The sequence below is a fragment of the Setaria viridis genome, chromosome 5 (assembly GCF_005286985.2).
Source record: "Setaria viridis chromosome 5, Setaria_viridis_v4.0, whole genome shotgun sequence".
Lineage (NCBI taxonomy): Eukaryota > Viridiplantae > Streptophyta > Magnoliopsida > Poales > Poaceae > Setaria > Setaria viridis.
Window position 1 is genome coordinate 17,475,080 of NC_048267.2, and position 24,056 is coordinate 17,499,135.

The window sequence follows — 24,056 nt, forward strand, 5'->3', positions numbered from 1 at the left end:
CTACCTATAGGCGGGGTGCAGAAATAAATAGACAATCCAAAAATTTGCAGAAATAGATCTCTGCCACCGGATCAAACGGCGGTAAACGACTACCGCCGTCTCAACTGGCGGTAAGACAAGATACTGCCAGGTGAAACGATGTCAGCTTTGCGCGTGCGCCACGTCAGCTGCCAAATCCACTTACCGTTGTCTGATCCGGCGGGCGGCACACGAGTTGCAGCGGCGCGTGGGACGAGGCTGTTTCCACCATTTCATCCAGCGGTATCCGGTTTCTGCTGGATCGGGGGGCGATAACATGCGCCGCCAATTCAAACGGCGAGAGCGGGATCGTTACCGCCGCCTGATTCGGTGGTAGCTATCTCGCATCTTTAAAAGCCACAGAGCAGCCAGGGTGGGGCATGTGTGTGTGCGCCTATTTCTGGAGGTCAAGACTGAGAGAAGGGAGGGAGCGGTCGGGAGGGAAGAGGAAGGGAGGGAGTGGCCGGAAGAGAAGAGGAAGAAAGGGAGGGAGGAGAAGAGAAAGAAAAGGAGGGAGGAGAGGAGGGGAGTAGGGTGAAGATTGAAGCCCAGATCTTCACTTCGTTTGAGGTATTATTATAAATCCCCTAGTTTAGCTTAACTCGTAGTTGGTAGAGTTAGTAGTTGTGTAGTACTTATATAAATAATGTAGTGTTAAGTAGTAGATGAAATCTAGGTGTTGATACGAGACATAGAAAAATATAGATTTGTCGGTATAGTGGATTTAGCTTAGTTATTTTTGTTATATTTGTTATAGTAAAATTAGTTTGTTGATTTATTTAGATAAATTTAAGATGAATATTATTCGCAATGCACAAGTTATATTTTATATAGGCATTCAGAATGTAGGTGTTTTAGGGGTTAGTTGAAATTATTACATTTAGTTATAATTTTTGTTCATGTTGTTCATATCTTTATATAGTTTTTCGGAATGTAGGTTTGTTTAGGGTTAGTTAAATTTAGTAATATTTAGTAATGCTCTCTGTTAATGTCTTGTATATTCACAGGGTAAACTAAAATTAATTTGTTCATATATTTAGATAACTCTAATATTTGTTATTATTGGCAATGCTCGAGTTAGATGTTTCTATTGTTGTTCAAATGTAGATGTTGTTGGAGTTAGTTAAATTAAGAACATGAGAGTAATAATATATGTTCATGTTGTGTATATTAACAGGCGTGTCGGAAAGTTTATTTTTCCAAGTGTTCTATGATCAGGGGAGGTTAGACATGATCTAGAAGGGGTAGATTTATCTGAATTTCAGTCGTTCTGCAAACAATTACCAAGAGCAAGAGAGAGGATTTGGGCTTCAATATGCAACTGGCTATTTAAGGCTTTCAATCTTGATATAGATCAAGTTGAGCTATCAGTTAGTGCTGTAGTGAGGTTACAACCTGACATAATATTTTGGGAGTTGATGCTGCTTGAAAGAACCAAGAACTGGAGGGTCTATGTAAATGGTTGTACTCAGCGCGGTTTACTGATGATATTGTTTGTTGAAGTGTTCCGAAAGATTGGGTCTAGCAGTCAAATGCAAGAAGAGGTGCGAGGTGGGGAAGTTAGAGGCGCGTAAGGTGTGGAGAGTACTGATGGGCAGACTAAAGAAGATAATGAAGATGGGGTAGAAGAAAGAGATGCAGAGGATGAAGAGGCACCCTATGAGCCAAATGGCGAGGCTGATGAGGGGGAAGATAGAGAATGAGATTTGTGTGGATGCTTTGTACCCTAATGGGATGAGGTGAAAGCAACTATGAAGTGATGGTCCACTTTATCTTTGCAACGACAGTTCAGGATGGTGATGAGTAACCCTACAGTGTATGATGTTTGTTATGTCAGAAGTAATTGTCCGTTTAGGGCGCACGCATATAAGGGAAAGTAGAAGGATTACTGAAAATTGTTTGCAAATTATCAGCTACACACGTATTGGATAGAGATTAGGCGTGTCTGAGTTGTTTGCCTTATTTTCGCACGAGATCTTCTATCTCTCCATGCCCTTGTGTGGGCTTCAGCATCAGGCATCGGCATTTTCTCAGCAAACTAATTGGCGTACAAGGTGTGGAAAATCATAGAACTGATGATCCGAATTATCTGATGGGACTATATCAGTATCAGTCAAAACGTTGATATAGAGTAGATATTCTTATGCCGAGAATCTTCAAACTGATGATATTTCTTCTGAAATGCTACCGAGTAGCAAGAGCATTCTACCGACGTGCTACAACCGAACATTGGGCTATTATATTCAATTCGTAAACGTGCAAAAGATGCCTTACACGAGGGAGTTCACTAGTCTACTTGGATCGTTGCCTGCTTCGAAAGTCATCGAGTGATAAGCATCCTCTAGTGTACATATAACATACCACTCACTACAAGCCTTTGTTTGGTTTACTTTGATATATATCTTGAAGGTGAAGCCAGATCACCCTTTCTAGTGACGCCTTGCCTGGTAAACCTCTAATTGTATGCTTGCACTGAAACCTCTACGAAATCAAGAAATGCCTGTGCTATGCAACTACTCCAGTTGGAGCAAGTACATTACTACACGTCAGCAGTATCCAGTGCCCAAGAATTTTTGATGATGTACATTACTACACGTCAGCAGTATCAGTATCCAGTGCCCAAGAATTTTTGATGATGTACATTACTACACGTCAGCAGTATCATAGATCATCTCATGCAGTGCCCAAGAATTTTTGATGATGTGAAAAAGAGAGAGTGAAGAGAGAATTTTTGATGATGTGAAAAAGAGAGAGTGAAGAGAGAGAAACAGTTCGTTGTTTCGCGAAACAACCACCTCATAAGCTAAATTGTAGGACTACGAGATAACAACCATTGTACGAGTTATTGTTACTATGCAACTAATAATATTTCTTTTTTCATATGCGGAATCGTATAGCTTTAGCAGACCAGTTATAAGACAACTCATTGTACGGATTGCCTGTTGAGCCGTCTCAAAGATTATATGTCAATGCACGAGGTCACCTATTAGACGACTCTGATGTAGCGAGTATCATATCACCAAGCGCCAAGATGACTGATAACTCATCGAGCTCACATCCATATATAGCAATCCAACGACGACGAACACTAACACTAGAACATCATGACAATAACTACAAAGGCCAGGGGATAACTTGGAACGATAAGAGACAACCACTGCTACTGAGATTAATAGAAGGCCTAAAGACAGGATAACTTGTTCGTCATACGCGTCCACGCCGCAGACCGTGTCCACCGTCCAGCGTTCACGCCCTCCATCGGCGCGGGCGCTGCTTCGCCTCGCTGACTCTGACGTTGCGGCCGCCGACCTCCTGGCCGTTCATGTCTTGGATGGCGTTGTCCATCGATTTCTTGTCCTCGAACTGCACGAACCCGAACCCCCGGGACCTCCCTGTCTCACGATCCACCACGATCTGCAAACAAAGTGGAGTCGCGTATCCAATCAAATCAAGACACTTTCTTGGAAGCAACTCCAGATCTACAAACGAGAGAAAACAACTGTGGATCGACATGGTCATGTAAATCATGACACGTGCAGCACAACATATCTCATAAATTACAGATCTACTAGTTCAGAGCAACATCAACTGAAAAGCTATAAGGAAATGGTTAGAAAGCCACGTGGGCTGCCATCTACTGGAGTGTTTATTCTAAAAGAGCAATAACCCTTGACAAATTAAATAGCCAAATCTGTGATAAAAGTCAGTGCTGGGGACAGGGGAACACAGATCCAAAGCACGTGCTGAAAGAGACGACAGATCGAAACAATTGCACTATGAGAAAGCGACACAGACCGGATCCAAAGTCCATAGAAAACGACGCCCAGACATGCAGATCTATCCAACGCAACCCGATCAGATCAAGTACACGAACGAACGGAGTCACTACGAAGATCAGGTGAGAAGCCGTCGATCGAAATGGAAACCGCTCACCTCAGAGTTGAGGGGACCGTAGTTTGAGAAAGCATCCTTGAGGGAGGCCTCGCTTGTGCCATACGAGAGGTTGCTCACGTAACAGCGGTACTCACGCTCCGAGCGTTCCTTCCAGTCGGAGTCCCACCACGGCGCCGCCATCTTCGAGGCCTCTTGAACCCTAACCACGAGCTCACTGAGATTGGCCGATTGGGGATTCGTTTTTCTCTGATGCGAACAAGACTTCTTTGTGGAAGGAGACGGCGCCGGCAACCGGATATATATATATAGGAAAATGCATCGACCACACGTCCACCAGCTCTGGTGTTGGACCCATAGTCAGGGGCTAAAGCTAGCCAATATTTTTCATTGTTTATGTGATGACTTCGGTAAGAAAAAAAATCGACCCCAATATGCCTTATAAGAAAAACTACTTCTGCAGGTTTCTAGGAGATAAGAACGAAAACTAACCTTTCTCCGCAAAATTCTTTGCAGATTATCAGCTACTCCACGCATTGGAAAAAGAACGGGAGTCTGTTTGTCACCAGTCCACTTTTTTTATTTTTAACCCTTTTTTTATTTATTTTTAAAAATAATCTCACCCGGACTTTATTTACGCGGCGTAACCTTTTGGCCGCGCCAGACCGCCTGGCGCGGCAGGAACACGCTGCCGCGCCACATGCACTGGCGCGGCGGTCCCTGCCACGCTGGCGCGGCGAGTCGCGGCGCCCGGTGGGCGCTGACGTGGGCGGGCGCTTGCCGCGCCAGCCCGCCTGGCGCGGCAGGGCCAGCACTAATTCCACGCGCCGGCTCCCTTCCTCCTCCCTCCCTCCTTTCTTCCTCCTCCAGACTCCCGAGCCCGAGCTCCTTGCGCCGCCCCCGCCGCCCCACCCCCAAATCCACCCAAAATCCGGCGTTTTCAGTAGGGGGAAGTAGTGGAAATCGATCCCTGCTTCGTGTGGAAGGTATTCCCCTACTTATTCTCGTGTTTTACCGTTGCATTTGGTAGATCAGAGGATGTTTAGGTGACTTAGGGTTAGGTTAGTGATTTGAATTTTGAATGAAATGCAATGGTGTTTTGTGTTAGATGATACGTAGTTCATATGCAATTGAGTCTCTGCTCGCGATATTGACGTGTAGAACTTGTCGATTTAGGTATATATTCATTGAACTGTATAGTGCAATGTATATGTGTATTTTTTGTTTGCAATTTGTCCAATATATGTAATATGTGTAGTTGATATGTCGAATATGTGCAATGTGTAGTGTATATGACATGGTGAAATGTTTGTATTTTGTAGATGGATCGTTTAGTTCGATTTTTTGATGGTGGTGTTGTGAAACAAAATGGGGAGTTAGAGAATATGAATGAGTCAATTGAATTCTTCGATGGTCCTCCAAGTTTTAGTGATTTAGTTGACCGTGTAATGAGGAAGTATGGATGTAGAGTGGATGAGATCAGTTTGAGAGGTCGTTTTGATTGTGGAAAAACTAGAGCTCATTATGTTCTCATGAAGTTAGCATCCGATGCAAATTGGAAGCACTATAAGGATGTAGTGCACGAAGCTAATGTTGCATGTTTGGAGGTTATAGTCAAAATTGTTCGTATGCCTGGCCCAAATGTTGTCATGAGGGAGGAAGTGGCAGTAGTGAACCATAATGGTACCCAGGAGTCAGAAATGTTGCATCACGTGTTAGGTGAAACAGAACGTGATTTTGACTTGGCTATTGCAAATGATGATTTTCCCAATAACATTTTTGAGAGGGAAGCAAATATAGATGTTGATAATGTCTCTATGGGTTCCGAAGATTGTGAATTGGAGGAAGATGGGGTAGTAGGTGTGGAGGTAGAGGAGGAATCACTATTTGAGAGTGGTGGGCATGAATATGAGAATGTCAGGGTAGAAAATGAAGAGGATGGACCGCAATTTGACACCGCAACCGTGCATGATGTAGAAGGCATTCGTCGTATGGACGATTGTTTTTCTTACACCCAGTATGAGTTGCGATTGTTAAAAGAACGTGATGTCGAACTGCCATCCGTTCCCAATGATAAGGACATAAGTATGGTTCACAAAGCAATATGTGAATCTAGTATGGTGAATGCTGAAGGGAAGTCCATTGGTGAGAGTCCAGTGATTAAGAAGGGGATGAAGTTCAATAGTCTTGAGGAGCTGAAGTTTTTCTTGGCTGACTACGCGGTGAGGTTACATAGACCTTTTAGCGTAGTTCACTCTGACAAGAACTTAAGATACAATGTGATGTGCAAGCAAGGATGCCATTGGCGTGTATGGTCTCGACTAATATCAAGCACCGGACAATGGAGAATTTCAAATGTTGTGCAACCGCATACTTGTCGGTCGTCACAGCCGAAGCGAGAGCATGTACAGTGCACAACAAAGTACCTTGGACGGCGTATCCTAGGCATTATCCGTAAAGACAGCGAGACATCGGTGCCATCACTCGTGGAGTCCATCTTCATCTTTAGTGGGTACCGTGTGAAGTATTCGAAGGCTTGGCAGGCGAAGCAACATGTTGTTGCCCTGCTTTGGGGTGACTGGAAGGAGTCGTACGGCATGGTTCCTAGGGTACTCTCAGCTATAACCTACTACAATTCCGGGGTTAAATGGTGCATCGACTCATGTGGCATGATGCTTCCTGACAATGGAGTTTTGAAGCATATACTGCAAAGGGTATTTTGGTGCTTCCCTCAATGTAGTGAGGTATTTCAACATTGCCGTCCTGTGATACTTGTGGACGGTACATTCTTGACTGGCAAGTACAAGGGTACATTAATGATGGCAGTTGCTGTAGATCCAGAACAACAGCTTGTGCCTCTTGCTTTTGCCTTGGCCGAGAGTGAGAATAATGAGAGTTGGTCATGGTTTATGAAACTTGTTCGGCTACATGTTCTTGGACCTTCACGGATAGTGTGTATGATATCAGATAGGTATCATGGGCTCCTAAATTGTGCGAAGGACCACATTGATGGTTTTCCACCGCTTGTGCATAGGTGGTGCACGAGGCACTTTGCTGCCAACATGTCGCGTCGGCAGAAGAGCAATCGTGTGATTGGAAAATTGAAGTTATTATGCAAGGTTCATACAGAGAGAGAATTTTGTGAGAAGTTAGAAGATCTAGTGAAGGACTTGAACGACGACGCAAAAGAATGGTTGAAGGGTGAAATGGAAGACAAGGATAAATGGGCGCAGGCTTTCGATGAGGGAGGGATGCATTGGGGTATTATGACCACGAACTACTCGGAATCACTCAACGGAGTTTTCAAAGGCATCCGAAGTAGGCCCGTCGCTGTAATTATTGATTACTCATTCGAAAAATGCAACGCCTACTTTGTGAACCGATGGCGAAAGGCACGTGAAATGTTGGATCAAGGCTATAGAATTGGGCAAGTTGCAGATGATTATTTATCAGAGGCTGAGCTTAGATCCGTGCACCACTTAGCAGAACCGTACGGGCCAGAAAGGATGGTGTATTCTATAAGAAGTTACGGTACGACTAACATTGGGGGTGAGAGTCATGGAGGCCGACACTACAGAGTGGATCTGAACGAAGTTTCGTGCACCTACAATGTTCCTCAATTGTTGCACCTTCCATGTTCACACTTCATTACAGCTTGCAAGGCAAGAGGTCTTAACTATGAAAGCCCCTTGTACATGTCACCGTTGTACTCTAGGGAGCACACCATCAAAATATGGGAATCAAGCTTTCAACCTTACCTTGATCCGTCACAATGGCCGGGATATGAAGGGGTAGGGTACGTGCCTAACCCCAGTTTAATGAGAAATAAAGTAGGAAGGAGGCAAAAGAAGCGTTTCACAGGCGACATGGATGTGTCGGAAGGGAGGCTTTCTGCAGATTATGATACTGGTGATTTTGATATTGACAAGTCGGAAAATCGTTGCTCCAAGTGCCACAAAATCATTAGGAATTGCACATCCCGCAGTAGAAAATCTAAAGGCACTAAATCTAGAGCGAGCAGTAATAGGCCACGTACTTCGAACAATTGGGTATGCGCGTTGCTTGTATTTTGCATGGCTATTATTTTATCTTTTTTATAGTAGTACATTATCATAGTTACCGTACTTATCATATAATGAAGCTTTTTACTAACGATCTTTTTTGTTGTTTCTTTAGGATGGCGGCCCCGGGGTACCCTCTTCTTGAGGCTGCTTACGACTTGCAGCACCGTGCCCACCACCTCGCGGACCTAAATGAGGTATAACAATGGTTGCTAATTTTTGCTGATGAATGCATACCTTAGGATGAGAATTGCAAGATTTTTGTATAATGTTCTTATAAATTGAGGATGTGCCTATCGTTACTATTCGCTTGTGTACAGTGTAAACAATTTCATACTGCAAATGTCATTTGTATCATATTTGTGTTACTTACCACTTTAGTAGCCCGTTATTCACAATTGGATTGACTTGTCATTTTTTAAAAATCTTATAATGTTTTGCAGAATTTGACACCACTCAGGGCTAGGGTGCACTCACCACTTAGGTGGGATGAGCGGTACGCCCAGTACCTGCAGAGAGCAGGTTTCTTGGATCTCGCTGTTCAGGTTGTCGGGGGTCTGCCTCCAATGGACGGACCACTGTTGACCGCTATGGTCGACAGGTGGTGTCCGGAGACTCACACGTTCCACCTGCCCTTCGGAGAAATGACCACCATAATGCAGGATGTGGCTATGATACTCGGCCTTCCACTGGATGGGCAGCCAGTGACGGGTATTATACAGAATGAGAATTGGCGTGATATGGTCGAAATGCATATTGGGATTAGGCCGCCAGAGCCAGAGGGCGGAGACAGCTCGAAGAAGACGTCCGGTGTCAGCTCGGCATGGTTGAGGGAGCACTTCGATGTGTGTCCTCCGGGAGCAAATGACGGGGTCGTGCAGCGCTATGCTCGAGTTTGGCTATGGCACTTTGTCAGTACAATCCTCCTTCCAGATGCAGCTGGGAACACAGTATCGTGGATGGTTCTCCCCATTTTAGGTCAGGTTTGGGAAAACATAGACGTTTATAGTTGGGGCTCAGCGGCTCTTGCCTGGCTGTACAGACAGCTATGTGAGGCTTGCAGGTGCACAGCAAGGGATTCCAATGTGGGAGGGTGCACTTATATGCTGCAGATTTGGATTTGGGAGCGAATGCCCATGGGTCGACCTTCCCGTCTCTGTGTCGATGTAAGTCACAACGGCTAATTCCTTTTTCTACTTTAATGTTCGGAAAACTATTGTATCATGTGACCAATTGGACTTACTTGCAATTTCAGCCATGGCATCGAGACGATGCTCGTCCCACGTTCTATCATGTGTGGAAGCATGTGCGGCCCGTTCGTAGCAATCCGGATAGGCGCTACAAGGCCTACACAAACGAGTTTGATGTTCTCACGCAGCACCAGGTAATTTGCTCACCATAGTTTTTTAAGATAACTTCCGTATAATGATAGATGAAATAAGTATTGCGTGAAAATTTTTGAAGGTGGAATGGAAACCGTACGACCGTGAGCAGCTTAGCCATATCGTATTTTCACCGACGTGCTACAGAGACAGAGAGCTGTGGAGGTGCACGACCCCACCGATATTGTACTACGTGGTAGAGTTTTATATGCCGCATAGGGTGATGCGGCAGTTTGGGAGGATGCAACCGTGCCCTCCTTTGGAATTATCGACTTCGCAGCAGCTGCACAGGTATGCAGGAATAAATAATTATTGGAGGATATTCAATTAACGCACTTAACATGTTATACTAATACTTCACTAATTTCTGATGCAGTATCGACCGCAGAAAGCGGTACAAGGAGAATGATTGGAGGTTGAAGCATGCTCAGTACCTCCTCCTATGGCAGAACAAGCAAGGATGCGATCCTGAAGGTGGACCGTACTGGCGACCAAACAATGAGTACATACGATGGTACTGTACTTCGATGAGAACTAAAGTGAAACCATCTTGGACTAATGTGCCCATTGAGGATGCACCGTCTGAATCAGACGCCGACATAGCTAACGCGTACGACACGGTGACACGCTATGGGACACAGCCTGAGCGTGCACCTCTCCACGACTACATGGTAAGATTTCGGCTTGTAGTTATAGTATCGTAACATTGATCACTCATGGAATGAAAACTCCTGCGTACAGGGACAACAGCTTGCAAGGCTCTCAAACGAGGCGGGCGTGATTATGGAGCACACCGTCGGAGAAGGTGATGGTCTGCTTTGTCAGTTTGCAGAGGTAGAAGCCCAAACTAATTTCCACTTATACTCGTACTACCTTTATAACCATCAATTACATAGTCGTGAATATATGCTGCTTACATGTGGTAGAGGGTTCGGAAAAGCTGCAGGCGAATGGCCATGAGGATGAACTGCATGACGTCCTCAGATGTGCACCACGGGAGCAATGGCCAGGGTACTTCTTCGGGATCACGTCGGACTCCACTGGCGACTACCCCCAGGGCTGCAACACCGTCCACTGCTGCAGGTCCTAGTAGGAGATCACGAGGCAAGGAACCCGCATCCCCTCACGAAAGCGAGGACTCTGAAGGTGAGCAGTCTGAGGATGATGACCCTACATATGGTGAGGAACTGGAGATTTCTCACGATGCTCCACCTGTGACTCAGACGCAGGGAGAGTCTAGCCGGGTATATTCACAAGTTTCTCCAAATTCAATTATAGATTTTAATATTCACTCCCGAAGTGTCATACAAATTTTATGCTTTGTGCCCAATTATTCCATAGGAACCTGCACCTCGTACCCGGTTGCCACGCCGGCGTCGTCGTTCCCGGGACCACACCGACGTTGGCAACGCCAATGTGCTGCCCACGCATCCAAGGAGGGAGCGTCGCCCAAGAGATCCTTTTAGCCCTCCGGATGAGCGGCGGTCACGACACTGAATCTAGCATGTCTCAAGACTTTTGGAACCGTCATGTGTGTAAAAGACTAAGTTGGTTGTTAGGTTTATTCATGTCACGTTTGTAAAAGACTAAGTTGGATGTTAGGTTTTTTTCTGTCCGTACAATGTTATATGTTTGCTCCATGACATACTTGTGTTTCGTGTATTTTTTCGTAAATGTTCAGAACAAAAATACGTTTCGGATTGTGCAGCGCGCTCCTGACGCCCCACCCCCCCCCGGCCGAAACCTACTGAAAGTTTAATAAAATTGGCGCAGCAGCGCACTTCTGCCGTGCCAGGCCGCCTGGCACGGCAAGGCCCGCCACCACCACCCGGGCGAAACCTACTGGAAGCGTATTTAACTTGGCGCGGCAGCGCACCCCTGCCGCGCCAGGCCGCCTGGCGCGGCAAGACCAGCCACCCCCCCCGGCGAAACCTACTGGAATCGCATTTAACTTGGCGCGGCAGCGCACCCCTGCCGCGCCAGGCCGCCTGGCGCGGCAAGGCCCTCCCCCAGCCAGAAACCTACTGAAAGTGTATTGCAGTTGGCGCAGTAGCTCACTCCTGCCACGCCAGGCCGCCTGGCGTGGCAAGGCTGAAAGTTCGTTTCGTTTGGCGCGGCAGCACACTCCTGCCGCGCCAGGCGGAGTGGCGCGGCAAGGCCCCACCCCCCGCGAAACATACTGAAAGTTCGGTTCGTTTGGCGCGGCAAGCCCCCTCCCCTACCACCAGTGCATTTCTGCTACACCAGGCGGAGTGGCGCAGCAAGCCCGTGGTTAGGATAGAGAATAATGTTTATTAGTAGGCCCGGTAATTCTGACTACATTTAACACAAGGCAAAGGGTACTAACAAGACGCCCACAGAGTGTTCTGCAATAGGATTAGATCAGACCGGTGTGCAATCATGGATAATAAGAACACACACGTGCATTAAATGTTAGGGGTACGTATTGCTCCATTCGTACTTCGTCTTCTACTATTATTGCATCACAAATGCCTTCATTTTCTTACCTTTCTAACACAGGAAGTACTCACTGCAAAGGGTGGATCTAGAAGAGAGTAAAAATGGGGCTGAACTAGCATCCCAATTTGCTTGCACTTGTGGTCCATCATGCACACGTGCCTCAAATAGCTTTCTTCAACCTTAGATATTATCATATTATTTATTTACGGTTACGAGGACGAGAGCTACTTTCAGTTTCAGGATCTCAGGTAAGCACTTCTGATGGTGATATCGGTTCTCACGTGACTTGCGAGTATGCTAGAAATTTTGATCGAAGCTACTACTATTTTTTTCACACTCTAGCGCTGACTACTAGCTCGGAGAGGAAACTTTGATGCATTTCGACATAGTTGCTGGAGAACAAACATACGATGGTACAAAGTGACCTTGTGTTGGGAACCGAGAATTTTCTAATAATGACATTGCCAAATGAAACGATCCAGCAAGTACACTGCAAGTACACTCCAGCCGAGAAACATGATCCAGCTACATCAACACGTTCATCTAGTCCGAGTCACCTTCATATAGTAACTCGTCATCATCATCATCATCATCTCCGGCAACAACAACTCCCTTCCCTTTCTTATCGACATTAACCTTACCAACAGGTAAATCGGCAATAAGAGCCTTCATCGTCTCCATCTGTGCCTCTTCCGCTTTTTGTTGTAACTCTTCCATTTCAATCCTTCTCTTTCTTGCCCTAACTTGCTGCAAATATTCTTCCCATGAACCCTTAGGGTATTTCGCATTCGGATCAACCACATAACCTAAGCGATCTGTTTCCTCCCTCAACCTTTGTTTCTCCAACTCCCTCTCCTCCTGCAACTTCCTCCTATTTTTTGATACTTGGATCTATTTTGCCTCCAATACTTAATAATAGTTTCCCTTGCATAAAGTTCTTCAGGTTCCACTCTAGTCTCATGCACCATATCTTGATATATTTTCCCCCAAAGCAAGTCGTCGTCAGAAATAGGCACATCATACTCCTTCCTAATCCTTTCTTTAATTTCTTGTTGTTTCCTTGACTTCCATGGTTCCGATGTATTTCCCAACTTTAATAACAAATCATATCAACCACAAAAATCTTCCCAATCACATGTCCTTCCCTCCTGCAACAACAATTCAATATTCTTACAAATTTGAAACAAGTTCCAACCTTCATTACACATAAGAGACGAGTAGTTACTAACTTAGTAATCGCCATGTGCATTTCCACAGAACGAACCATATCCAAGTTCAGAAGGCACCACACCTTCTGTTGCTAATATACCACACTTGCATCTATCACTAGGAGAGGACACACATGGCCATGGTGCCTTTCCACTTTCGAACTCCCGCTCTTGCTCCTCCGTTGGCCACATTGCTATTGGGCCGTATATATACTTATTGAAATCACACAACGGCCACCCATCCTGCAAAAAAACCGTGACGTGAACTACTCATACGTAAAGTAACTACAAAACGCTGCTCCAACTTCCAAGCAATAACATCAAGTAAAAGTATGAACAATATACTGCAAAATTATAACTGCTAGCTAAACGACATACTAATATTCTCGTAATATACTTACATGAGTCTTTAGGGAGCATCGAAAGAATGGAGTAAACTTAGGTGGATCCCCTAAGTTAGGACGCATAAGCTTAGCAGGAACACCACACTTGCACATGGGAGGATCCCTCACACGCCTACAAGCAGCCTCCTGCTTCTCCTCCTCGGTCATCCTAGGTGGGTTTGGTGGAGGAGGAACCCAACGCCTAAACTGATGGTATGGTTTAAGCTCTGTGCTATGATATGGGAATAGGCGGATCCTAGGATCATATTTGTCGGGTCCATCGATCCACTGAAAGAAATCACAAGGTGCGGCAGACATTGGATCAAAAGTCCACTTGCATACATAGAAGGCTCTTCCGGCTGTCTTTGGATGCCTTGATTGTTTCACCTCTGCTTGCGCGCCACATCTACAAAGAGGTACCGGAAGGGCAGGAGGTACGGGACCAACACCATTGGACTCGCCCACATAACGCACATACCACCTACGCCGTTTGTATTCACAACCAAACGACGTCATCTCACCTGGACATCAAGTGCAACAAATTTAATACACAAATAAACTTTACACACGTAATCCATACGAGCTATATACATCATTTTGATAAAATGTAAACACTCGATCTACAAAATACAAACACTGAAACATATCAACTATAGCAACTATATTAAGGAACAAAAATATGAGACTAATTAATTGAAGATATAAAAAAAATACATGTCATGTAAACAACACAATTGAATGAATATATACCTAAATCGAAGCATTCAACAAGTTCTACACGTCAATATCGCGGGCAGAGACTTAATTGCGTATGAACTACGTATCATCTAACACAAAACACCATTGCATTTCATTCAAAATTCAAATCACTAACCTAACTCTAAGTCACCTAAACATCCTCCGATCTACCAAATGCAACGGTAAAACACGAGAAAAAGTAGGGGAATACCTTCCATACGAAGCAGGGATCGATTTCCACTACTTTTCCCCACCCAAATCGTCGGATTTTGGGTGGATTTGGGGGTGGGGCGGTGGGGGCCGGCGCAACAAGGCGCTGGTGTGTCTGGAGGAGGAAGAAAGGAGGGAAGGAGGAGGAAGGGAGCCGGCGCACGGAATTAGTGGTGGCCCTGCCGCGCCAGGCGGGCTGGCGCGTCAACGCTGCCGCGCCAGGCGAGCTGGCGCGGCGAACGCCCACCCACGTCAGTGCCCACCTGGCGCCGCGACTCGCCGCGCCAGTGCATGCGGCACGGCAGCGTGTTCCTGCCGCGCCAGGCGGTCTGGCGCGGCCAAAAGGGTTACGCCGCGCAAATCAAGCCCAGGTGAGGTTATTTTTAAAAATAAAAAAAAAGGGTTAAAAATAAAAAAAATTCACCAGGAACCCATGCCACGAGATCTTTGTCACTCCATGCCCAGTGTGGGGTCCAACTATCAGCATTTTCTCAGCAAACTAAGGCCTTGTTTAGTTACTTCCAAATTTCCAACTTTGGCACTATAAAAAAGAAGATTTCCCATCACATCAAACTTGCGGTACATGCATGGAGTACTAAATGTAGACGAAATCAAAAAGTAATTGCACAGTTTTGTTGTACTTTGCGAGACAAATCTTTTGAGCCTAATTAGTCAATGTTTGGACAATAATTCACAAATACAAACAAAATTCTACAGTTACGCATTTATGACAAAATCCCAACTTTGATACTCCCAAGTTGGGAACTAAATAGGCCCTAAGATGTTTGGGAGGAGGGGCTAAATTTAGCTCCCGTCACATCGGATGTTCGGATGCTAATTAGAAGTATTAAATATAGTCTAATTACAAAACTAATTGCACAACCCCTAGGCTAAATCACGAGATGAATCCATTAAGGCTAATTAATCCATCATTAGCAAATGGTTACTGTAGCACCACATTGTCAAATCATGGACTAATTAGACTTAATAGATTCGTCTCGCGAATTAGACTCCATATGTGCAATTAGTTTTGTAATTAAACTATATTTAATACTCATAATTAGTATCAAACATCCGATGTGACAGGTACTAAAGTTTAGCACGGTGTTCCCAAACACCCCTAACTGCCGCATAGGAAAAGGTGGAAAATCGTGCAACTGATCCAAATTATCTGATATCAGTACGACAAAACGTTGAGATATATAATAGATATTCTCATGCCGAGAACCTTTAAACCGATGATAATTCTTCTGAAATGCTACCGAGTATAACAACTATCTGAGCATTCTCACGATGTGCTCCGACCGAACATCGGGCTATTATATTCGTAAGCGTGCAAGTGCAAAGGATCCCTTACACGGGGAGTTCACTAGTCTACTTGATCACGGCCTGCTTCGTCAAGTCATCAAGTGATGAGCATCCTCTACTGTACATGCATATATCATATCACTCACTACAACAACAAAGGCAAGTTTGGTTTACTTTGACATCTTGAAGCCATATCACCCTTCTAGTGACGCCTTGCCTGGTAAACCTCTTATTGTATGCTTGCACTGAAACCTGTAAGAAACAACATGCATTAATTAAAAGGATCGACCATAGTCAGGGCAAACAAGTTTATAGTAGCTAGAACATAGGTATAGGACCAATATTGTGCAACATCTTAAAGTTATTCAACGTGGTTTTCCTCATCCAGAACCATCAAAAAACTAGAAGTTACTATGCAAGCATCGATGCCCATATAGATGCAGAATCAAAGAATTTGATAGCAAAACACTGTTTATCCGTGACAGAAATGTGCAGTTTCACAATGCAGCTTTGAAAAGACTCTATATTACCCGTGAACAGCCTGATGCACTATGAGAAGACATTACATTCAACACTGTATAAGGGATGAAAATTGCAGCAGAATCCCACAACTGAATCAATGGTAAGATGACATCACACAAAAAATTACCAGATAGAATCAGAAAGAAAAGATTCTGAAGTGGAACATGGGGCATCAGCAATTGACATTCGGTGCTGGTTATTCCCTTGACAGTCTGCTTTACTGCACTTTATATGCATTTGAAGAGGTACAACCTGAGGTGAAAAGTCTAGGTTCAGGGAGTTGATCTTGGGAAATTGTTATGTTCCAAAGAAAGGATGATAAACAGAATGAGTTACGTAAATTAACCTTGACAAAAGAACTATACCTTCTTGCTGTACCGAAAATCACGCTTTGGCAGGAAATCCAGTGGTAAGTTCAATGTACTGGGACATCGTACCAGCAAAAATAACTTGCTAGGCCCTTGAAGAGAATACAAGTAAATGCCGTAAGTTAAAAGTGGATTGTGATCTCAGCCAAATATGTGTAGAAGTAAAGAAATGACAGAATACCTGTGTAGGACAAACTCCCTGCTCCACATGACACAAGAGCACGGATAGCCTAGAAATATGCAATTGTGTTATCATTCAAAGAGGACAAATTCAAAATAGATGCTGACAGTATAAGAACCCGTGATAAAGTGCAGATATTCGTGCCTGGGAATGTGGCAATAAACATGAAAAGGTTCTACTACTTTGCCATTTGCCAAACAGCAAACTGGTAATCCGACATGAAGATGACAATGCAACATTGTTGTTCAACTAGAAACAAAAAGGTATCATGTTTTGAATTTCACCATGGATAATATACAAACGGTGAGATCTTAAGTGGATAGTACTTCAATGCTTAACCAGGAATAAATCATAAAGAAATAGAGTCATTCTAGATTTAGGGGAAAATGTTGGTGCAATAGTAGCTCACCTTCCGAGAAACAGATTGAGCTAACTTGGTTAGAGCATGATCTTTGGCACTTCCTGAATCAAACGTACCATGAGAAATTGTAATGTCATACACAAATAGGGGCCGTACAAGGCTTCCTCCAAGGATCAGGACAACTCCTTCAATGCTAGAAACTTCATCAAGTGCTTGCTGAAGAGCACATAGTAAGATAGAGATGCCTTTCATCAATTTCTCGTGCTTCTTTATTCGACGTCTAACCTCCCGTTTTCGTGTGTTGTACTTTCTCTGATCAGATGGTTTGAGCTCAGCTGGTTGTAATGTCATTTCTGTCTAGAAATAGCCATAATTCATAAATTGGTTCCTTGCCAAAATAGAAGGCAGTAGGAAGGTATTTACTGGATGCTGAACTTACCATTTCCTCCTTTAAACTTGCGAACTCATCTTCAAGACTCTGCAAAACCCTGAAAATGAAGAAATTTAAGATATATCCAAATTCATTTGATAATTACACAGCACAGTACACAACCATCCTACCCTTGTTTACTAAAAAAACACTACTATGTTCTTCAATTGTTATGCATGGATATATTAAGGAACACTCAACAACGTTCTATCATGAGACCTCCTGCACCTATGCAAAACAAGGTTTCCTTTGTGATCAACATGGTAGCCCCAGACAAATAGTGCTTTGGAGTACAAAATCTGAATAATGAGTTCAATTGCTTGTCAAATTGTTGGGACAGTGCTCCCATCAAACAAGAACTCCTAATGGATGGGCGTACAGATGTAGGGAACATGTGTCATGTGTTTGGATAGTACAAACGCAAAGACAAATCAAAGACTAATCCAGCAATATGTATCAGAACTTCAAGCTCCCGTACATTGTTTTTCCTTGAGTGTGCTATTCGTACATTGTTGTTACAGGTTGTTGATTGTTGACGCTACTCAATGGTGTGAGAGGTATATGCTTCATCAAGAACTTACGTAACAAAGAAAGTAGTCTATAACTATTTGGACCATGCTTTTCTTGTTATCATTACAGGAAATCTTAGCCTGCATATGAACACACTGTGAAACTCGTTGAGCATGAAAAACAGAGAAAGAATAAAACTCAAACTACAGTATTAAGAAACTACAAACTATCTCCATGGGGCATGAATTCAATATTTATCCAAACAGAACTAAATGAAGACAGTTTAGGCTCAGGACCAAAAGACAAGAAACAACACAAATGATTGTAATGATAATAGCTAAAAATATTCACACAAACCAAAAACTGACAGTAGGAACTAGGAAGCAATCATAGATCCATAAGCAGGTTCAAAATAAAATACCTCAGCAGCCAGGACAAAGACAATATCAAGAAACATTCATCTAATAGAGGATGCAAAAATTAATAGTACATCTGAAATGAAGACTAGTCACAAAATTATATAGAACCGACTGGCTAAATGAGGAAACTAAATCCCTTTTGCCCAACAAATCACATAAAGTTGTCAGAGATTTGCTGAGGCAGTTCGAATCCATGTATTGACTGAATCCACTACAGCCAGTGGATCCAAAACCCTTACTTAGTTGCCATTCTGCACACAGTAAAATTGCTCCATAGCATAAACATTAGCGCGATCCATCGCAAAATTAAGCTAATCCCAACCCTAGTTATATCCACTGGCACGAAGGTTGCTCTAGCAGCCATATGGGTAGGTTCAATCCAATCCGAATCGACCAAATCCGAAGCCCACGCGACCAGATATGCACCGAAAAAGCAGTCTGAACTGCGGCAACTCGCTCGATTAGACCCGGAGCAATGAATTCACAGTGGAATCCGCTATATCCGCCATAGATCCTACAAAATCCCAGCACTGAACAAGAGAAATAGGGGATAGATTGGGGATTACGAGGGGATCTGGTGGTGCATGTAGAGGACGAAGCCGACGAGCTCCTTGACGACGTGGAACACCTCCGATCGCCGCAGCGCCGCCGCCGCCGCTTGCACCTCCACGAGCCCTGCGCGCCGCTGCTCGGTGCCGGCGGCGGCACCGCCGCCTCCGGACGAGGAGGAGGTTTTGGTCTCCATCTCGCCGCGACCGCCCCGCCCGCACCACACCCCCGACTGTTGTCTGTTCCGTTAGGCGAACGACGGTCCTCGTCGTTTGAGGAGTACTCTTTATTACTCCAACCAATTTTGTTTTAGAAATATTCATTTCAAACAATTACCAGTTTTAAAAAGTACAATAAAAAACACGATCACCCAAAGATGCAACTATTTCTGTTTATATCAACATTTTGTTATATTGTTGTTAACTGTGACTCTACGATTTATATTCTATCAAAGAAGATGTTGGTTGTCCATGGGTTGGAGCCATGGAGGGTCTTTTTGCCCAACGGGAAAATACGATTTTTTCTGTTTTTATCATGACAATTTTGAAATTAAATCACGTATGCTTGAGACTATTTTTTTAAGACAAGCAGCAAACCTCTCTCACCCCGCAAAATGACATTTTCTACGAATAACTATCTAATGCGTTGAAATTTGTTGACCGATTTATCAATGAGGTTGACCGGTCAAACCGATTTATCGATGCGGTTTGATCGATGTGGGTCTTGTAGCCGGTATGGCAATTCAAACCGGTTTGACCGGTTTAACCTTAATCCGAATAGAATTGAGGAATCCTTGTAGATTAAGATTCGTAAAAGGATTTTCTTGTGGAGCAAGATCTTCCCACCTTATATTATAAATACTAGCAAATATGCCCGTGCGTTGCTACGGGTACATGAAAACTACATCGATATATTACTATACTATATAATATGGTCTATATGTAGCTAATCATATTTTGATATGACTTAATATGTACCTTTTGATGAAATGGCTGTAGTTGAGAGTTCTAAGAGTAATATCTATTTAGATGTTTGCAAATTAATCAATTAATGTATGGACTTATAAATTATGATTATGAACCACAAATTTGATTGTTGCATATCATTTTGTACCTTTTTTTCAGATAATGTCTTGTGTGTTGAATATAATCCGATGAGAAGGACTGCATTGAAACTTTATATTTATTTCAATGCCCTTATTACCTACCTAAAGGACCTTTCTTTGAAAAATATGTTTGTAAAGGGCTGTCATCTAAAGATGCAAGACTCATCTAAATATCTTACAAACTTCTGAAGTTTTGTATTAGAGCAATCACTTTATTCTGGGGTAAAAACACGGTACATAGAGAATGGTACACCGATAATGCGAGTAACATCTGCAGAATTACTGCATATGCTCACAGTGCTCCAACTGTTACAGTTCCATTAATAGTTGGAACTATGACAGCAAATTCTTCACCAGTGAAGCTAGGATACATCTTCTGCATCCACTATCCAAAATCACACCAAGTAGTCCACACGTGGCATTATAGGATGGATAACCCACACGGTGACGCATTCAAGCAACCACCGCAGTCCCAACAGAGCTGGAAGTAAGAACAACATCAAATTCAGACCTATCTTGACCATCCCATATCTCGGGCAAAGCTTCCTTGATGTTATGAATGCTCTCCAGAGCATGGTCAGCCCCGGGAACAAGTGTCGACCTGCCAACCTGCAAAATTCAGGAAGTTTTGTAAATTAAGTTTTTCCTTTGAACAGGATGATGGTTAATGTGGAATCTGGGCTATGTACGACGTCTTACAATCACAGTATGGAAGCCTGCAGCCTTTCCTGAAGCTATGTTCCGAGTGCTATCGTCAAAAAAATATTTGAAAAATATAAAGAAGGTAAATTTCCACCGGGGCATTCCTTGCTTGTTTGAACGTGTACTTGGTCATGTTTCGGAGAGGAGAATTCTTACTGTCTTCTTAGGATCAACATTTGCAATTTGAATTGCAGCTTTCATGGCTTGGAGGGCTTGCAGAGGATGGGTGATTTGGGTCTGAACCCATTTGATTCATTCAGATCAATCAAGTTGGCAGATGTTTCATCCTTGAACAGCATGCAATTCTGGGACTGAGCATATCAAACCATTGCAAGGATTCAGTGTCTCAAAGCATATCATACCATCAAAGCAACCTTGTAAACCCAGCCTGTGCAGAGTCTCCTCCGCATGTGCTTTGTCAGAGTTTGTGAATACCTGCAACAACCAAAATTAGGTTGGTAAAAATGCTCTGTTAATCATTTTTTCAAGCATGTCATTTGTGAGTACATCAACAAAACAGAAAAAACCGGTGCTTCTCATACTATTTTTCTCTGTGGAATTGAAAGTAGGAGGGTCCTCAAAATAGTGTCGGGCCTCATATTGTGATATGGCAAGGTACCATGAACATTTGCATGAAACTCATCATTGTCAAACTCGTAGCCTAATGCCTACAGAGAATAGCGATGGTGTGATTAGAAAGGAGAAGAAAATGTACAGGTCATGGTAAACACTCAATGAACAACTAATGAAATATGAGTTGTACCTTAAGGCCAGCCATTGTGGTGCCCCATCCGCAACCTCGGGGATGACCTCATCCTTGAGATCAGCCCTCACCTGCCGCGCCTTCCTCGCCGCCGTCCGATCGTCCCCTGAATTGCGCCACTGATTCCGCGCGCTCCGCAGGGATCTTGTTCTCACGGACGACCGCTCGTGGGAGGCGCAGCAGGAGGACCAGTCGGGCCTCCTCCGCCCCATCGACACCAAGACCCTCATCCACGCGCAGTACCGCCGCCGCCTCCTACTCTGATCCACCGCTACCGCCGCGGCCCGCATCCAGAAGGGTCGAGACGACGAGTGCACGCAGCCGCACGCCGTCGCCAAGCGCCCGGCTAGCCTCGCTGCCGAGGCCGCACGGGGCAGCAGCAAGGCACTCCGCTCCGGCCTTTGCCCGCGCCTAATCCCCTCCTGCGCCACTCTGTTGTGGAGAAAGGAGAAGCCTTTTCCCCTTAACCCCCTCCCTTCCCTCTTTTTCCCACCTGAGCCCCCCTCTCTTCAGAATATGGACTGCGGCTTCATTACCAAAAACTTGAGGGGCTTTTTTGTAAAATGACCATGACAGTTGGAGGGAGGGGAATGAGGGAGCTGAGCTCTTTGCCCTTAAACCCCCTCACTTTTCTATTTTTTCCAACCGAGCCCCCCCTATACTCAGAATTGGACTGCGGGTTGATTTCACGAAACATCAGGGTTTTATTTTCAAAATTAGGGCGACGGACGAAAATTGCTAGCAGAGACGTTGCTTGCTTTAATAATAGGTATAGATAAAGGGCGACAGCCGAGTGAGAGTTTATCCAATCGATCAAATGCTTTACTTTTTTACTTCCAATCCTAATATTTTCCAACCCCTTTTGAGAAAGTTATGAGTGGCCTGCCAATCTCATATCAAACCTAGGTGCAACATCCCTGATGGGTCCCTCCTGGGATGGTGATTCTATGTTTTCATGTCACTCATGTGCAAACAGGTCTGAGCGGCTTACTAGAGCTTCCTAGACCAGTCTGATCGGTTAAGGGCAGAGGCTCCGTGAGGTGATTTCAAACGACTGTGCAATCTAGCACATTTGATGTGTTTGTTGGTGTTTTAGACCGGCATCCCACCTAGGGGGTACCCTAGGTGGTCTTTTATGCAGTAAGGATTGTCGATAATGAAGGATTCAATGGTGACGCAAGGAACACGATTTAGACAGGTTCGGGCCGCTAGATCGCGTAATACCCTACGTCCTGTGTGTTTGTTCGTATTGATCTTGGATGAACTGGAGTTGTTCTTGCTTGAGGGGGGGTTTCCCTGCCCGCCCTTATATGCACGGGAGGACAGGGTTACAAGTCCGAGTCCTAGTCGAGTACTATTACAGAGTTCTACTCGGTACGGCCCGAGTAGTTTTCCATACACATACTTAACTAGTCCGAGTGGGATACGCCTACCCCTTGTCCTGATCATATCCGAGCACATCCCTTAGTGGGCTGTCCAAGGTCTACTCGTGGGCCTGAGGTGCATGCCTGATAAGCCCCCGAGTACTTTGTAGTCGTGCGCCACAGTCTCGAGTACTGTGGGCACTATCCGAGCTGTTTGTCGTAGAGGTTGCAGTGTCTAAAGTGCTCAAGTACTGTCGCGTGGCTGGAAGGTACTCTTCTTGTCCCTTTGAGTTGCTTCTGTTCCGAGAATTTTTATATGGTAGTACGATGACAATCGCACTCCATATGGAGTAGCCCCCAAGACTTAGGTTGAGTCGAAGAGTCAGGCTTAGGGTCAATCCTGCTTTTTGACTATTTTACACTCGGAAATCTGAAAAAGAAAATTCTGACCATCGGGTATGGTACCCGCAGCCCCCGAGTACTTAGGCGATTTTTGTCGTTGAAGTGGTCAAAAACCCGTTGAAAAGAGTAGCCGTTGGGTGTTTAAGGCAATTAATCTGCTTAAAATCCATCCGTTGCATAACTGACGCTTGGAATCCGGAGGTGGCAGAGATATAACTGGAGGGCCCCCTTTCGGTTAGGTTTACGCCCCATTGTAGCAGATCTGTTCCTCTTCTTCTCCCACCTGGCCGTTCTTGTTTTCCTCCGCCGTGATTCTCTAGCGCCACTGCCGCCGTTGCTGCTTCTCCGAGAGAGATTCGAGGTTGAGTGCATTTTGCTGTGAGTGAATCCGGCGGATGCGCACTAAGAAGATGGGAAGAAACCCGAGAAGGTCCAGGGCAAGGCTCCAGCGGTGGGCAAGGTGAAGTCCAAGAAGGGGAAGGAATTGGTGCTGCGGCACCGAAGGTAGGGCCGACAAACCAGATTGCGCCACCACCGCCTGTAGCCACGTGGCAGCATTCGGTGATGAAGGAGGAGGTCGTGCAGGCGCTAGTCGACACCAAGCTTCTGCAGACGAAGGAGGTGCTCGAGTGGCGCCCTGCTTTTGCAAATGCGTGGCAGTTCGAGGAACACCCCAACGATACGGTGATGCTTGCACACTTTGTGGAGAGGGGGTTGGCAG

At 44.7% G+C, this 24,056-nt stretch overlaps 2 protein-coding genes and 1 pseudogene across 2 annotated transcripts; all 3 read right to left on the reverse strand.

Annotated features, from left to right (window-relative positions):
• Positions 1-3,050: 3,050 nt before the first annotated feature.
• On the reverse strand, positions 3,051-4,195 carry LOC117855281 (glycine-rich RNA-binding protein). Its single transcript, XM_034737588.2, has 2 exons — positions 3,952-4,195; positions 3,051-3,432 (listed from the first exon to the last, which is right to left on the reverse strand). Exons 1-2 carry the CDS (start codon positions 4,090-4,092, stop codon positions 3,265-3,267), a joined length of 309 nt encoding a protein of 102 aa, XP_034593479.1. The 5' UTR covers positions 4,093-4,195; the 3' UTR covers positions 3,051-3,264.
• Positions 4,196-15,528: 11,333 nt separating this feature from the next.
• LOC117858659 (uncharacterized) lies at positions 15,529-19,258 on the reverse strand. Its single transcript, XM_034741764.2, has 7 exons — positions 19,017-19,258; positions 17,531-17,579; positions 17,140-17,448; positions 16,731-16,779; positions 16,547-16,641; positions 16,309-16,433; positions 15,529-15,911 (listed from the first exon to the last, which is right to left on the reverse strand). Exons 1-7 carry the CDS (start codon positions 19,193-19,195, stop codon positions 15,854-15,856), a joined length of 864 nt encoding a protein of 287 aa, XP_034597655.1. The 5' UTR covers positions 19,196-19,258; the 3' UTR covers positions 15,529-15,853.
• Positions 19,259-20,557: 1,299 nt separating this feature from the next.
• Positions 20,558-21,781, reverse strand: LOC117856287 (uncharacterized protein C24B11.05-like; annotated as a pseudogene).
• Between the last annotated feature and the right edge of the window lie 2,275 nt (positions 21,782-24,056).

Coding starts and splice junctions, on each gene's coding strand:
- LOC117855281 (XM_034737588.2), bottom strand. CDS start 4,092: ATGGCGGCGCCGTGGTGGGACTCCGACTGGAAGGAACGCTCGGAGCGT. Junction 3,433..3,951: donor ACGGTCCCCTCAACTCTGAG/GTGAGCGGTTTC, acceptor CTTTGTTTGCAG/ATCGTGGTGGATCGTGAGAC.
- LOC117858659 (XM_034741764.2), bottom strand. CDS start 19,195: ATGGAGACCAAAACCTCCTCCTCGTCCGGAGGCGGCGGTGCCGCCGCC. Junction 16,780..17,139: donor CTCAATCTGTTTCTCGGAAG/GTGAGCTACTAT, acceptor GCATATTTCTAG/GCTATCCGTGCTCTTGTGTC. Junction 16,434..16,546: donor ATTTTCGGTACAGCAAGAAG/GTATAGTTCTTT, acceptor TTTTCACCTCAG/GTTGTACCTCTTCAAATGCA.